At 45.4% G+C, this 15,391-nt stretch overlaps 1 protein-coding gene across 3 annotated transcripts in view; it reads right to left on the minus strand.

Moving 5' to 3' along the window:
• The window catches only part of abcc2 (ATP-binding cassette, sub-family C (CFTR/MRP), member 2), a 92,271-nt gene extending 79,117 nt beyond the window's left edge, over nucleotides 1-13,154 (minus strand). For all 3 annotated transcript variants that reach the window (XM_069900247.1, XM_069900248.1, XM_069900246.1), the window contains exons 1-4: nucleotides 12,508-13,154; nucleotides 11,436-11,564; nucleotides 1,305-1,478; nucleotides 192-338 (exon numbers count right to left, since the gene is read on the minus strand). In XM_069900247.1, coding sequence (XP_069756348.1) covers nucleotides 192-338; nucleotides 1,305-1,478; nucleotides 11,436-11,477 — 363 coding nt within the window. In that variant the 5' untranslated portion in view covers nucleotides 11,478-11,564; nucleotides 12,508-13,154. The remainder of the gene's footprint in view (nucleotides 1-191; nucleotides 339-1,304; nucleotides 1,479-11,435; nucleotides 11,565-12,507) is intronic.
• Nucleotides 13,155-15,391: the final 2,237 nt, after the last annotated feature.

A 15,391-nucleotide genomic window follows, 5' to 3' on the forward strand; every position in this document is an offset into this window, starting at 1 on the left:
AGACCAATCTCTCCTCATATGTTCATCTCTCAGGAGTGAAGTCAGTTTTCCAGTCTATCTTCTCAGTGCAATGTAGGGAGGGAGATTTTGTGATGCTGAGATTCCATTTGGCTCTTTAAAAATATCTGATGTAAGTGACGGTCGAGTTTGATAGCATGGTTTATCTAATGAGAAAGCGCTCCATTTCTTACCCAAGACAGTGTAAAGAAGAAAGGATTTACATAGAAAACAGCTGCCTTCTGTTTATCAGTTATGGATTCTCTGGCGAGCTCAAAGTCCTCCAATACCGTGAAAATCAACTCAGTCATTGAGGTCAGGAGCAGAAGACCAGTGAGGATCTATTGTCAGGGAGGAGATCAAAAATAATTTCATCATTTGGTTACTTCCTTCTCACACTTTGAAGGATGATAACCCCATCTTTAAAGTAATTTGTTATTCCCTTAAGCCAACGGGAGAGAATCATTTGTCCAGCATGTGGTTTCAAGCATCTGCAATGACTCAACTTTAGACTCCTGATGGACAGATCAGGGTCAGCTTTATTCTGGTGCCCTACCCTAGAAGTGTGTGATGGGACAGCAAAGAGCAGTAGTAATTAAACTTCTTTCCACTCACATACCACCTTAAGTAATCACAGAGTACCTTTGGCATGGGGATTTCTTTAGATGGCATGTGAGTGGAAAGAAAAAGTTTGAAAACCACTGGGATAGAGGAAGCTCCATTCTGTATCTAACCTGTGCTGTCCATGCCCTGGGAGTGTGTGATGGGACAGTGTAGAGGGGGGTTCACTCTGTATCTAACCCATGCTGTCCCTGCCCTGGGAGTGTGTGATGAGACAGTGTAGAGGGAGCTTCATTCTGTATCTAACCCCTGCTGTCCCTGCCCTGGAAGTGTGTGATTGGACAGTGTAGAGTGGGCTTCACTCTGTATCTAACCCATGCTGTCCCTGCCCTGGGAGTGTGTGATGAGACAGTGTAGAGGGAGCTTCATTCTGTATCTAACCCCTGCTGTCCCTGCCCTGGAAGTGTGTGATTGGACAGTGTAGAGCGGGCTTCACTCTGTATCTAACCCATCCTGTCCCTGCCCTGGGAGTGTGTGATGAGACAGTGCAGAGGGAGCTTCACTCTGTATCTAACCCATGCTGAACCTGCCCTGGGATTGTATGAAGGGACAGTGTGGAGGGACTACCATTCGTCCTTGTATGTGGAAGATCCCACATCACAAGCATTGATCACAGTTTACTGAATTTGTAAAAGATATACAATCTCTGTCACTGATCAGCTTGTTTGCAAGAGAGTAAATGTTACCTGTTTGATCAGGTAGAGTCTTGAACAGGAACCTCCGATTTGTCTGGACTTGCAGAGACCCTGAACTTGCCATGACGTACAGATCCACAGAAATCCCAGAGGAATCCACACCAGTATCGTCTGCTCAAAACAGACTGTGAGGTCGGGGTCAGGGCGGTCCAGGAGAGAAGCATTCTGCCCAAGAAGAGAAGGCAACTTAACATCAACCTGAGAACCCTGCTTTACAGCAGATTACAACCGAGGCCCACCACAGTGCTTTTCAACCATCTGTGTGGCACATCCCAAGCTGTTAGTAGTACATCCTCCTATTGCCCAGATAAAGTGCTACTCCATCAAGGGTAATATTACCCCTTCACCCCACGTACCACAGCTCAGCTACCACCTCTTCATTGACTCAGTCTATAACTCTTGCTGCTTCAATAATGAGGCAACACATTAAAGGACCCACCCCACCCAGTCACACTCTTGTCCTGTTATGTCAGGAGAAAATTACGAGTTTGTAAATCTCCATGTTCAAGGACATGTTCTATTGTGCTGTTATCAGACTCTCATTGGTAAAAGATTACAGTTTAATTGTACTTATCTCGAAATCCTGCAAGTTGCCTCAGTAACACAATACCCTGCCTTTTTGATATATTATTGCACAGCCAGCTGAACTTGTGAGGGTTAACTTGCCTAGATAACACACAAAATAATGGTTTTCACTATATCTTGGTACAAAGATACAATAAAGAATTCAATTCCATTCATTAATAGAAAATAAATGGAACAGCAGAAATTTCCCAGCACCCCTTACAGTCAGAGAGGCAAAAGAGTCCCTTCAGAGTCAGTGAGTGATCCTGGATTCACCTCCAGCGCCCTCCGCAGCCGCACAGACTTCAGTCCAAACTATCAGCTCCAGATCCAAATTTTCGACATGATCAGGAAGACTTCAAAGCCTGATGCCCCTTGGGTGCCCTTCCAGCCTTGGAAATTCTAATACCTGGAACTCCTTCAGCCAATCTCCAACAGTCCACAGACTGGTACGAGTCCTTTGACTGCGTTGGCAGCTGTCCGCAGCCAGTATGGGATCCTCACCTCAAGTCAGCAACAACCTGCCGCCCGCGTGTTCTTCAGCCGTAGATTCCCTCACTGATCCACCTCTGTGGTCACTGTCCTGTAGTGTCATCTCTTCTGCTTCTTCTTCTCAAATGGAGGTGTTCTCCACGTTACTGGTGTCCTCTGCTTCTCCACAGTCTATAACCCCTCAAGTTTGCTGCTGAACACAGGCATTGCCAGCTTGAGCTCAGACTCGCGATCACAGTATTTTAAAATAAACCACCATTGGTTCCTTTAACAGGTTGTTTAAAGCCTGTACAGAGCCGTCTGTAGATGGACCCTGTGTGCTGTCTCCTCTCCCTGCTCTCCTTGGGTCTGCACCAATGGGACTAGCTTGGGTAGACAACTTGGGCAGCATGGATAAATTGGACTGAATCGCCTGTTCCTGTTGAAACAAAGAACCATAGGACACTACAGCACAGAAACAGGCCCTTTGGTCCATCTAGTCTGTGCTGAACTATTACTCTGTCAAGACGCATCGACCTGCACCCCGACCATAGTCCTCTATAGCCCTCAGGGAATGACTCAGTTCCTCAAGTCCTGACAACATCCTCATAGATCTATAAAACTCTGTGAATCTTAAAGTCCTTGAAGAACTCAGCCAGTCAGGCAGCATCTGTGGGAAGAGAAACCAGTCAGCATGCCCTCCACCAACATGTCTACAGTGCATGACAATCTGCCAAACACTCGTTATAAGACCATCAGGCATTGGAGCAAAAATAGGCTCTTCAGCATATCAAGTCTGTCCTGCAATCAATCATGAGCTAATCAATTTTTTCACTTAGACCCACTGCCCCACCTTCTCCCCATTAATACTGATGCCCTGGCTAATCAAGAACCTATCAATCCCTGCCTTAAATACACCCAATTACCTGGTCTCCACATCCACCTGTGGCAACAAATTCACCACACTTTGGGTGAAGAAATTCCTCCACATCTTTGTTCTCAGCGGACGCCCTTCAATCTTGAATTTGCGCCCTCTAGTCCTTGGCTCACCCTCCATGGGAAACTACCTTTCCACATCAACTCTGTCCATAATTGCTTGAACCATGTATAAACATGGTTCGATCAACATTGACTTTCTTCCTTCATGACCTTGTCACAAGTTGCTTTCAATGAAAGGAGCATGAGAGGAAAGGTCAATGAGCAAACCGTCTAAGCCCAAAGTGAAGTTTGTTTTCAGTATTATTTATCCTAATATTTGTCAGAGATAAATGAGATACATGTTTTGAAGTGAATCTGCTTCAACAGGTTAATCTTTCTGATTGTCAAGGTCTTGATAATTCATGCATTTGAACTGAAGCACCATCAAGTGCCAGGGACTCTGCTTATAATATGATCGAGAGCAGCCGCTCTCAACGAAGGGCTCTACGCCCCACCTGGGGTCACAGCACATTGAAGTAAAAGCCTGGTTTTCATTTCACCTCGGAAGAAGTATGGAAGAAACCAAAACTTGACTGCTTCACAGGGAAGGGGGCTCATAAACTTTGAGCAGAGTCCTGGCTGGGGGGGGGGGGGGGGGGTGGGGAGGAAGGGTGCGGGTATCAGAATCTACGGTCATGAACACATCATGAAATTCTTTCCCAAAAAAAGCGTTGAGAATGGCTGGTGTTGGTGACAGAATTGACGGCTTTGTGGATGATACGAATAGGTGGAGGTGTAGGTAGTGTTGAGGAAGCAGAGAGTCTGCAGAGGAAGTTGGACAGGTTGGAAAAAATGGTATACAGTGTAGGGGCATGTATGATCATGCACTTTTGTAGAAGAAATAAAAGCATAGACTATTTTCTAAATGGGAAGAAAATTCAGGAAATGGAGATCCAAAGGGACCTGGGAGTCCTCATTCCCGAAAAATTAACTTACAGGTTGAGTCAGTAGTAAGGAAGGCAAATGCAATGTTAGCATTCATTTCAAGAGGACGAGAAATTGAAGGCAAAGATATCACGCTGAGGCTTTATAAGGCGTTGGTCAGACCACATTTGGAATATTGTGAGCTGTTTTGAGCCCCGTATCTAAGGAGGGATGAGCTGGGATTGGAGAGGGTTCAGAGGAGGTTTACGAAAATGATCCTGGAGATTAGAGGGTTGACATATGAGGAGCATTTGATGCCTCTGGGACTGTAGTCACAGGAGTCCCCCGTGATCTCATCAAAGCATTCTGAATATTGAAAGGGCTCGATTGAGTGCTTGTGGAGATGTTTCCAGTACTGGGAAAGTCTTGGACCAGAGGGCACTGGTTCAGAACAAAAGGATGTCCCTTTAGAACAGAGATAAGGAGGCATCTTCAGCACCTGTGGAATTCAATGCCACAGACAGCTGTGGAAGCCAAGTCATTGGGTAGATTTAAAGCCGAGGTTGATAGATTCTTGTTTAATAAGCGTGTCAAAGGTGATGGGGAGCAGTCGAGAGATTGGAATTGAGATAAAGAATACATCAGCCATTATTTGAATGGAGGAGCAGACTCAATGGGCGGAATGACCTCATTCTGCTTCTACGTCTTATTTTCCAAAGACATTATGGCCAGTTAATCTGGGGGGGGATCCGAGCAACATTACAGATCGTAGGTCGCCCAGTGGAATTTCCCGTAGCTAATACAAGCTGAGAGGTCAATGATGACTTGGTCAGCATGGATGTTGGGCCGAAGGGCATTTTTCCATGTGACATAATTTTATGACTCTTAATTTTGAATAGAGATGGATGATTTTGCAGAGAGGACAGCACAACATAGCAAAATGATTCGGATCACACAGAGCACCATGAAATACAAATGGCCTATCTTTTTGAACAGCTATCTGACTCTTGAACTTCCCCGTATTACCTGAACCAGACACTCCAAGACTGAAGTTCTCTCTGCACTATTGTACTGTTGCATTTTTTCCCACCCAATGATAAATATTAATTTTTTGTTGTGCATTGTTTATCTGTTTCTCTCTTGAGAGCCTCGGGCACTGATGCCACTCCTAATGCTTCAAGGGTTCGGAACCAAGTGTCGAGGAGCTGTGACTTGGATGCCCCAAGTTTAGGTTGATCACTGGACCGGACAGGAGGCAGTGCGATCACAGAGGTTAATGGGGTGCAGGTGGCAGTGGCATCAGAGGAGGTGGCCGGATCGACGGACAATGTCTCAAAGAGATTCTCTTTCGCTCGTCTTGATCAGAAAAATGGCAGCAATGGCAGAGTTACTGGTAACAGCAGCACTTCCACTGGTGAGGACTCCAGAGATCAGAGAGAGAGAGACATAGTACTCCTCAGCAGAGGTCCTACTGACCATCCTAATGCTGACTGTTCCATTCGGGCTTTCAACGGCCTGTTAAAGGAGCTGATAGTGTTTTAATATAAATCCTGCAACCATTGTGGTTTGTGCTCAAGAGGGCAGTGCCTTCACTGGGCATTGTACCACAAGGGGTTGCAGACTCAGGGGAAGTGGGCATCAGAAATGGTAAGAATACCACCCCCCACCCCCCAAAATGAGGAAAAGCAGAGGGGACAGCCCTACAGGGTTGGTGACCAGCGAGGGGCTCAGTGGCTGAAGGACCCACACAAGCAAAGAAGAATCCACCCAGGCTGCAGGGAGCTGGAGACTGGCTCATGGGAACCAGAATTCGGAACCGGGGATTCAAAAGGGTCCTGAAGGCCCTATGGTTTCCATAGGGTACTTTTATTTACACAAAGACAAGTGGGTGCCTGAAATACATGGCGGGGGTGGTGGTGGAGGCTGGTACAATAGGGACATTTATAAGTTTCTTAGACTGGTGTAAACAAAATAGAGTGTGTGAGGAAGAGAAGGATTAGATGTGGATGATGTATCTTTACCCCTTATGGATGCTGCAAGACTGGCTAAGTTCCTCCAGCATCCGTGTTAAAACTCAGCAGGTCACACAGCGTACTTTATATTGTGAAGGTAGAGATACATAACTGACATTTTCGGAACAATTCAGAACTGACGTTTCTCTCCGAAGGGAATTCTGTGAAAATCTCTCTCGCTGCTCCCCATCTGCACTTTCACTCCACTCAGCTGAATAAAAAAGCTTGCATGCTTGCAACTGGCCAAATGCCTCCCTCTTCTGTCTCATTGCATGATCTCACTAACTGAACGCCAGGCTGAAAGCAGAACGGAGGGCTATACAAAAGAATTACAGTGCTGGGTCCAAGTAGCATAGCAGAGGGAAAGGGTCAAAGACGACATGAAGGAGAATTTAATGGGAAGGTGTTGTGAAAGGCATGACATCATGTGGCAAAAATCAGGGGATTTTTACATTGTCAACACTCCTCTATGGAATTTATGGTGGCCACATTCTCCTACATAATCACAACAGATTCTATATAGCTACAGTAAGTTCCCAATGTGGTGACGAACTGGCACCTTTTCCATATTATTAATATTCCAATGAGCTTTTATAAACAGCACTCTAATAAATGTTGTACAATGGCATGATAACATTTCCCAAGAGCCCTTTGAGCTTCATGGGAACACAGGAGCTGAGGCCCTGGTGAGCTTTAAGGAAATTTGGGAAATGGGGCTCTGGTGAGTTCCAAAGGGATGTGACATCACCTCGCGATCCAATTGCTGAGTCATCAGGATTTCCAAATAGCTGGTTATCTAAATGTTACTGTATCATGGTTAAGAAGTGACATAAACAGGATCATAGAGGATAAAGCTGATCAATAAACTCATCAGAACCAAAGGACACTGCAGAAACAGGCCCTTCGGCCCATGTATAAACATCAACCTGAGATGCCCCTCCATACCCCTCCTTGTCCATGTACCTGTCCAAATTACTAATAAATTCAAATTGAACCCGTATTCACCACTTCACCTGGCAGCTTGTTCCACTCTCCCATCACTCTCTGAGTGAAGAATTTCCCCCTCATGTTCCCTTAAATCATCTCACCTTTCACCCTTAATCCACGTCTTCCAGTTCTTGACTCACCAAATGCTATCTAACCCTCTATCTAACCCTCTCATAAATTTTAAATACCTCATCAAATCTCCCCTCATTCTTCTAGACTCCAGGGAATAAAGTCTAAGCCTGTTTAATCTTTCCGTCACTTAGTTCCTCAAGTCCCGACAACAACCTTGTAAATCTTCTCTGTTCTCTTTCAATCTTACTGATAGCTTTCCTGTATACAGTTAGGCAACCAAAATTTACTGAACTGAGCTGAGTTGAATTGTTTATTGTCCAGTGTACTGAGACACAGTGAGAAAAGCGATCGGTGCAAAGAATCAACCAGTTCCCATGGCCAGAAGAATCACCTGCCTCCAAGTCAATTGAACCCCAGTCTCCATTTCTAAACCGACCTGTCTGTTCTCGACTTCTTCCACAGCCAGGTTGAGGTCAAGCATAATAAAGCACAAGAATAGCACCTTATATCCCACATGGGTAAGTCCACAACCCGACAGCATGAGCATTAAAATCTACAATTTTGGTGAACATCAGCCCCTGCCTCCATTTTATCCTCTCTCATAGAAACAGACTAATACAGTGGGGAAACAGGCTCTTCACCCAACTTACCCATGTGTCCCACACACACTAGTCCCACTTACCTGCATTTAGACATATCCCTCTAAATCCACCCTATACATGTACCATAAGACATATTGTACATCCATAAGATTGGAGTGGAATTAGGCCATTCAGCCTATCAAGTAATCCCTGTCAGTCCATCATGGCTGATTTACTATTCAACCTCATTCTCCTGCCTAACCCTTGGTTCTCTTCCTGATAAAGAAATATCTACCTCCACCTTAAACAAATTCACCATGCTCTGGGTAAAGAAATTCCTCATCTCTGTTCCAAAGGGATGATTTTGCATTCTGAGGCTGTGCCCTCTAGTCCCAGAGTCCCCCCACCATAGAAAACATGTTAACTCTATCCAGGCCTTTCAGTATTCATTGAGATACCACCCTCATTCTTCTAAACTCCAGCAAGTACAGTCCCAGGGCTCCTCGCACAAAAACCCGTTCACTCCGGGAATCATCCTTGTAAACCTCCTCTGGAACCTCCCCTAGGCCAACACAATATTCTTCAATTTGGATCCCAAAACTGCTCATAGTCTTCCAAGTATGGTCCGACCAATGCTTCAGATACCCTTCATACTTTGAAGAAGGGCATAGGCCCAAAATGTCAGTTATATACCTTAACCGCCTATGGACGCTGTGGGACCTGCTGAGTTCCTCAAGCATTTTTGTGCTTTTAATACACCCGAGGAGATGTGTTAATAGTGAGGGGATGGGGGGGGATATTTAAGGGAGATGTGTGGGGCATGTTAACACAGAAAATGGTGGGTACCTGGAAAAGGCTGCCAGGAGCAGTAGTGGAGTAGTGGCTTCTAGACAGGCACATGAATATGCAGGGGATAGAGGGATCTCTTTCAAGTTCAAGCAGAAAAATTTTAGTTTAACTTGAACATCATGTTATGGTGAGGGGAGGAAAATTTAGGGGAGATGTCAGGGGTACGTTTTTTTCTCAGACAGTGGTGGGTGCCTGCAATGTATTGCCGGGGTGGCTGGTACAAAAGGGACATTTCAAAGACTCTTAGACAGGTACATGTATGCAAGAAAAATAGAGTTATAGATGAGAGGTTGGAAAGGGTTAGATTGACATGAAGAAGGTTTATAATCGGTCGGCACAGCATTGTGGGCTGAAGGGGCTGATCCTCTGCTGCACTGTCCTGGTCCACCGAGGTCTCACAAACACCCCCCTTCTCTCCAAACCTTTCAATTCCCCCCCCCCCCCGGTTTCTCTTCCCCCACCTGACTCCATCTGCCCCTCATCCACAGACAACCCACTGGTGCCCCTATTCCCTGCCCACCTCCCCCCCCCCACCAGTTCCCCAAATGACCATCACTCCTCCCTTATTTCGCTCCACTCATCACTGTCCTTCCTTCTTGGATTCCATGGCCTGCACCCCTTCCCAGCTCCAACTCACAGCCTCTAACCCCACGGTTCCCCCCACTATCTCTATCCTCCGCTGCTACCGAAGGGATGCCCTTAAGCTGGACAAAGTGCATAAAAGATACACAAGGACGTTGCTAGGACTGATGGTCCTGGATTACAAGAGGTTGGGTTGTTTTTTCAATGGAGTGTTGGAGGCCGAGGGAATCCCTTCAGAGGTATACAAGACCATGAGGGGAATAGATTAGGTGAATGGTCACAATCTTTCTCCCAGGGTTTGTAGGTCTAAAACAAGGGGGAAAAACAAGAAAGCCTGCAGACGCTGAGGTCGAGTCCAATGCACAAACATGCTGGAGAAACTCAGTAGGTCATGCAGCATCGAAAGGAAATCAAAGGCAACCAAAGTTTCAGGGCCGGGAAATAAGAGGCTGGGGTCAAGGATAATGCTTTTGCTTGACAAAGGGCCCAGGCCCAAAACATCGGTTCCCCTTTACTGCCTATGGTTTCTGCGTGACCTGCTGAGTTTCTCCAGCACTTTGGTGGTGGGGGGGGGTGGGATAGATTTAAGGTGAGAGGGGAAAGGTTTAAGAGGGAAGTGGAGGGTGACCTTTCACACAGAGGGTGTTGGGTGTGTGGAACGAAATGCAAGAGAAAACATCAAAGGAGGGGAACATTTAACAGACATTAAATCAGGAGCATTGACCGAGAACCTTTAGAGCCCAAATGCAGACAGACAAAAGGGACCTGGCCACATGGGTGCCTTACTCACTGTGGATGAGTAGGAAGTGTGGCAGAATCAGAGGAGGTGCTCAGTGAAGTGCTCTCCCAATCTGCGACCAGTCTCTCCAATGTAGAGAACGCCACAAAGGGAGTACTGGATGCAATAAATAAGTCCTGTGGATATACAAGTGAAGTGTTGCTTCATTTGAAAGGCCTGTTTGAGGCTCTGGACCGTGGTGAGGGAGGAGGTGTAGGCGCAAGTGTTGCACCTCCTGCAGCCACAGTGGAAGGGGTGGGGAGGGATGAGTGCACAAATGAATCACCAAGGGAACGGTCCTGTCCGAAGGAGAAGAAAAAATGTGTCTGGTGGTGGGATCCTGTAGTAAGTGATGATGTGTTGGATGTAGAGGCTGGTGGGATGGTAGGTGAGGATGAAGGGGATTCTAGGCTTGTTCCAGGTAGCAGTCTGTGTCAGGAATCGGCAGTCGAGGTGACAGGAGTACTGTCGGGTCGGCGGCCAGGGACAAAGTAGGAGAAGGTGGCAATGGCATCAAGAGCTCAGTGGGGTAGGTGACCGGGGCTGGTGTATGGGCCAGCAGCTGTGCCATTGGGAGCTCCGTCAGGTGGGCGGCCAAGGCCAGGGCTCAGATCAGCAGCCGTGGAGTTGGGAGCTCCGTGGGGTCGGCAGCCGGGGCTTGGGCTCGGGTCAGCAGCTATGGTGTCTGGAACTCCAGAGGGCAGGCGGCCAAACTGGGATAGAAAAGGTTAAAAGGGGTATATGCCAAATGCATGCAAATGGGACAAGGTTGGCTAGGAAGGACAAGGTAGGTTGAAGGGTCTTGGGAGTTCAAGGACTCAGCTATACTTTGTGAGGAGTTTGAAGAGATTTGGTACGTCACCAAAGACTCTTGCAAATTTCTACAAGTGTACCTTGGAGAGCATTCTGACTGGTGTATCACTGTCTGGTTTAGAGGTGCCAATGTACAGGACAGGAAAAAAACTCCAGAGGGTTGTGAACTCGGCCAGCAACATCACGGGCACGAGCCTTCACTCCACCGAGGACATCTACAAGAGGCGGTGTCTCAAGAAAGCAGCCTCTATCCTCAAGGACCTTCAGCACCCAGGCCATGCCCTCTTCACTCTGCCACCATCAGGAAGGGGGTCCAGAAATCAGTGGTCCAAAAACATCTTCTTCCCCTCCACTATCATATTTCTGAACAGACAATGAACCACAGACAATGAACCGCAGACAAGAACGCCCTCTCTCTTCTTTTTGGCACTAATTTATTTTATTTTTTTTAATGTAATTTAAAGCTTTAATATTTGCACCGGTAATGCTGCTGCAAAACAATGAACTTCCGCGGCGTGTTCATGACAATAGGTTCTGATTCCGATATGCATTGAAGTACAGTCACACTCACCCAAAATGTAGATCCGCAGTATTCATTCAGCCCGAATGGCATGTTGCTCTTTCGTCCTCTGGGAACAGACACTCGTCAGCCTTTTGCCTTAATAAAACATTTCACATCTTGAAAGCAAGGTGGAGGTGCCTGCAGAGAATGCAACGGTACAACCAGCCCAAATGGCACTGACTCCGTCTGACCACAAGAACCAGGTCCAACCTGCACCTCTTCCGTTAATCTTTAACTTCCACCTCCTGGTATTGTGCCTTTTTTTTTTCTAACATATCTTTGGGGGTAGAATGGAGGGAATTGATAGCATTTTACTTTGGTTCCCCGTGTTTATCATCTAATGTATCAGATTGATTTTGGAACAGCCCATCGATAGATTTGTTGGGTCCATTTTGAGAAAATGTACTATCTTTGGGTTTGATGTAGCGTTGGAAAAAATAAACTGAAGTTAATTATTAGAATATTTTATTGGTGATCTATGGGAGCAAATCTTCTATTATAATCTGCCATGATTTGTACTTTCATCTGGACTTTCAAAATACCTTACTCCGAGTTGCAACATTGGGCTGTTTATGACGACAACAACCTGGAAAACTTTCAGGCTTTCACCCAATTTATAACATAATCTTTGAACAGGGGCATGGGATCAGAGGCTTGGCTGCCTGCTGAGTTCAAAGGCTGTGGGTTCAAATAGCAGGCGGGGAAGGACTATTGCTGCACTCTGAGAGGGGGCAACTTTGTTAAAAAATAGCTCAGGCACTCTCACAACGAATGACCCTACAGAGGTGGTGAACCTTCAATTTTTAATTTAGACATTCAGCACTGTAACAGGCCATTTTGGCCCAAGAGGTCCATGCCACCCAATTAACCTACACCCAGTACGTACTCGTGGGCCGAAATAGCCTGCTTCCATGCTGCTGTATGTCTAAATTAGAAATTTAAAGGTTGGCCACTCCTGCATATAGGAAAAGAAGTAGGCCATTCAGCTCATCAAGGTTGCTCAGCTATTCCATCATGAGCTGATCCATTCTCCCAGCCTTCTCCCCATAACCTTAGATACCCTGACTAGTCAAATACCTACCAATCTCTGCCTTAAATGGTTTGGCCTCCACAGCCGCCTGTGGCAGCAAATTCCAGACGTTGACCACCCTTTAGCGAAAGAAATTCCTCTGCATCTGTTTTAAATGGGTGCCCTTCAATCCTGAAGTTGAGCCCTCTTGTTCTAGACTCTCCGAACATGGGTAAAAAACTGACAATTCTACTCTGTCCAGGTCTTTGAACATTCAAAATATTTTGATGAGGTCACCCTCATTCTTTTGAACTCCAATGAATACAGTCAAAGAGTCATCAAACATTCCTCAGATGCTAATCCCTTCATTTCAGGAATCTCATTGATTTTCTCAAAGGGCGGGAAAGTTATCTTCGAGCCTACCCAATATTCGTCTCCCCATTGATTTCACCACTAAAACAGATTCAACACACGATGCTGGGGGACCTCAGTGGATTGTTGAAAGTCCTCAGCGGGTGATCGGAGGACCTCAGTGGGAGGTTGGAGGACATCATTAGGTGGTTGGAGATACTCAGCAGGCTGTTGGAGTACTTCAGTGGGGTTGTTGGAGGAACTCAGCTGGAGTTGTTAGAGGAACTCAGCTAGGGTTGTTGGAGGACCTCAGTGGGTTGTCGGAGGACCTCAATAGGTTGTTGGTGGACCTCAGTGGGTTGTTGGAGGACCTCAGCTAGGGTTGCTGAAGGACCTCGCCTGGGGTTGCTCCAGTTTTCCCGCCTTCTTCAGTCTTTCTCATTTTCCCCATAAAGCAGATTATCTGGTCTGTGGATGGTATCCATTCACAATTCAATGCAGCATATGTTCCATTCGTGTAAATCTGGGCAGTGATAGGGGGAATTAAGATTTTAAATGTAATGAAAGAAATACAGCAAGTCTATGCATGAGGAGAGCATTATAAAACAGAGCACTGAGAAAAAACGATGAAAGACATCAGGAAAGAGCTCAATTTTGGGCAATGGGTTTTGGATCTTGATTCTGACGTGAGCTGCAGTGTAGACACCAGCACCTTTTCTTTGAGGTGACAATGGCCAGACACCAGAGGCTATCTGTTTAAGGTGAGTGGAGGAAAGTTTAGGAGAGATTATAGGTGTTTTTATGCTGGGCTTCTGCTTTGAGGCCGGCTGTAGAGGCAGATACCTGTTCATGGAACAGCCTTAAAAGGCTACTCCAGTGCTGCTTTTATGCAGAGCAGCGCCTGGGTGCCGCTGTGGGCAGGGCAACTGTTGTGGCACTGCCCATATACACAGCAGAGCAATGGCCGTCTTCCCAATCCATTTTGTGAAACGCTGCGTGGGGGATTATAGGTAGGGAAGACGGCCATTGCTCTGCCGCGTATGAAGAAGTTGGCACTTTCAAGCAGCCCGGTGAGGTGCCGGAGAGGCCGGCGGGCTGATACAGCCCACACCGGCTGCCCCAATTCCCCTGCCCTGACTGCCTCTGCTGGCCACCCCTGCCCTGACAGCTCTTGCCAGCTGCCCCTGTCCTGATGGCTCCCGTCAGTCCCCCCTGCCCTGACAGCTCCCATTGGCTCCCACCAGACCTCCCGCATTGCCTGACAGCTCCCGCTGGCTGTCCCTGCCTTGAAGGCTACTGCCAGCCCCCCTCCCAACCTGAAGGCTCCTGCCTGGAGGGAGAGAGATGAGTGAGATGGGTCGTGGGCTGATGACATCACCACGACGTCATTGAGCGGTTGAGACAGGAGGAGGTGGTTGTAACCTCCTACCTGTTCTTTTTTTTTTAATCAATTTTTGGATTAAGGAGTGAAGTTTTTTTTAAATTATTATTTTTTAATTTTTTTTGTAGTTTTAGGAGGGGATAAGGGAAGGGGGTGTTTTTCTTTTTTTTCTCTCCTTTTTTGTGTGTTATTATAAGTAATGTCTAAACTTAAGTTTGCCTCTCTTAATGTTCAGGGTTTAAATAATCCTATTAAGCGTAAGAGTGTACTTGCTTACTTAAAAAAATTGAAAGTTGATGTGGCTTTTTTGCAGGAAACTCATTTAACAGATAAGGAACATTTGAAACTTAAACGTGAATGGGTTGGACAAATTTTCTATTCTTCATTTAATTCAAAGGCGAAAGGAGTGGCAATTCTGGTGCATAAGAATTTATAATTTCAGTTACAGAATGAAGAGAAAAATGGAGGAAGATTATTAAAACTGAATTGTACAATTTTTAATGAGGCTTGGACTTTGCTTGATGTTTATGCTCCAAATGTTGAAGATACAGCTTTTATTGTAGATGTGTCTTTATTACTTGGACAAACGAATTCCAATGTGATGATTGGGGGAGATTTAAATGTGGTATTGGAGCCTTTATTGGACAAGTATCCAAGAGTAATTAAGAAATCTAAGATGGCAGTACAAATGACTAATATGATGAAAGATTTGAATTTAGTTGATATTTGGCGAAGACTTAATCCTACAGAGAAAGATTTTTCTTTTTATTCTTCACGTCATAATTCCTTTTCAAGAATTGATTATTTCTTAATTTCAACACATTTGCAGGATAAGGTTATGTCTGTGGATTATAAGACAAGATTGGTTTCAGATCATTCATTATTATTATTATTAGAATATCAGAGTTCACAAGATGTTCAGAGAACCCCAAGATGGAGATTTAACATTATGTTATTACAAAAACCAGAATTTATTAGTTATTTAAAAAAACAAATTGAGGATTTTATTAGTAATAATGTTAATTCTGTTTCTAGTCATTTTGTTTTATGGGACGCAATGAAAGCTTTTTTACGAGGTCAAATTATTAGCTATGCATCTAAAGAAAGAGAGAATTAGAGAGATTGAAGATTTAGAGAAAAAGATAACTGTTAGTGAAAAAGAATTTCAAAAAAATGCTACTGAAATGCAAAAGAACCAGATAACTAATTTAAAATTAAAGTATA

Source organism: Narcine bancroftii, chromosome 10, assembly GCF_036971445.1.
Source record: "Narcine bancroftii isolate sNarBan1 chromosome 10, sNarBan1.hap1, whole genome shotgun sequence".
NCBI lineage: Eukaryota > Metazoa > Chordata > Chondrichthyes > Torpediniformes > Narcinidae > Narcine > Narcine bancroftii.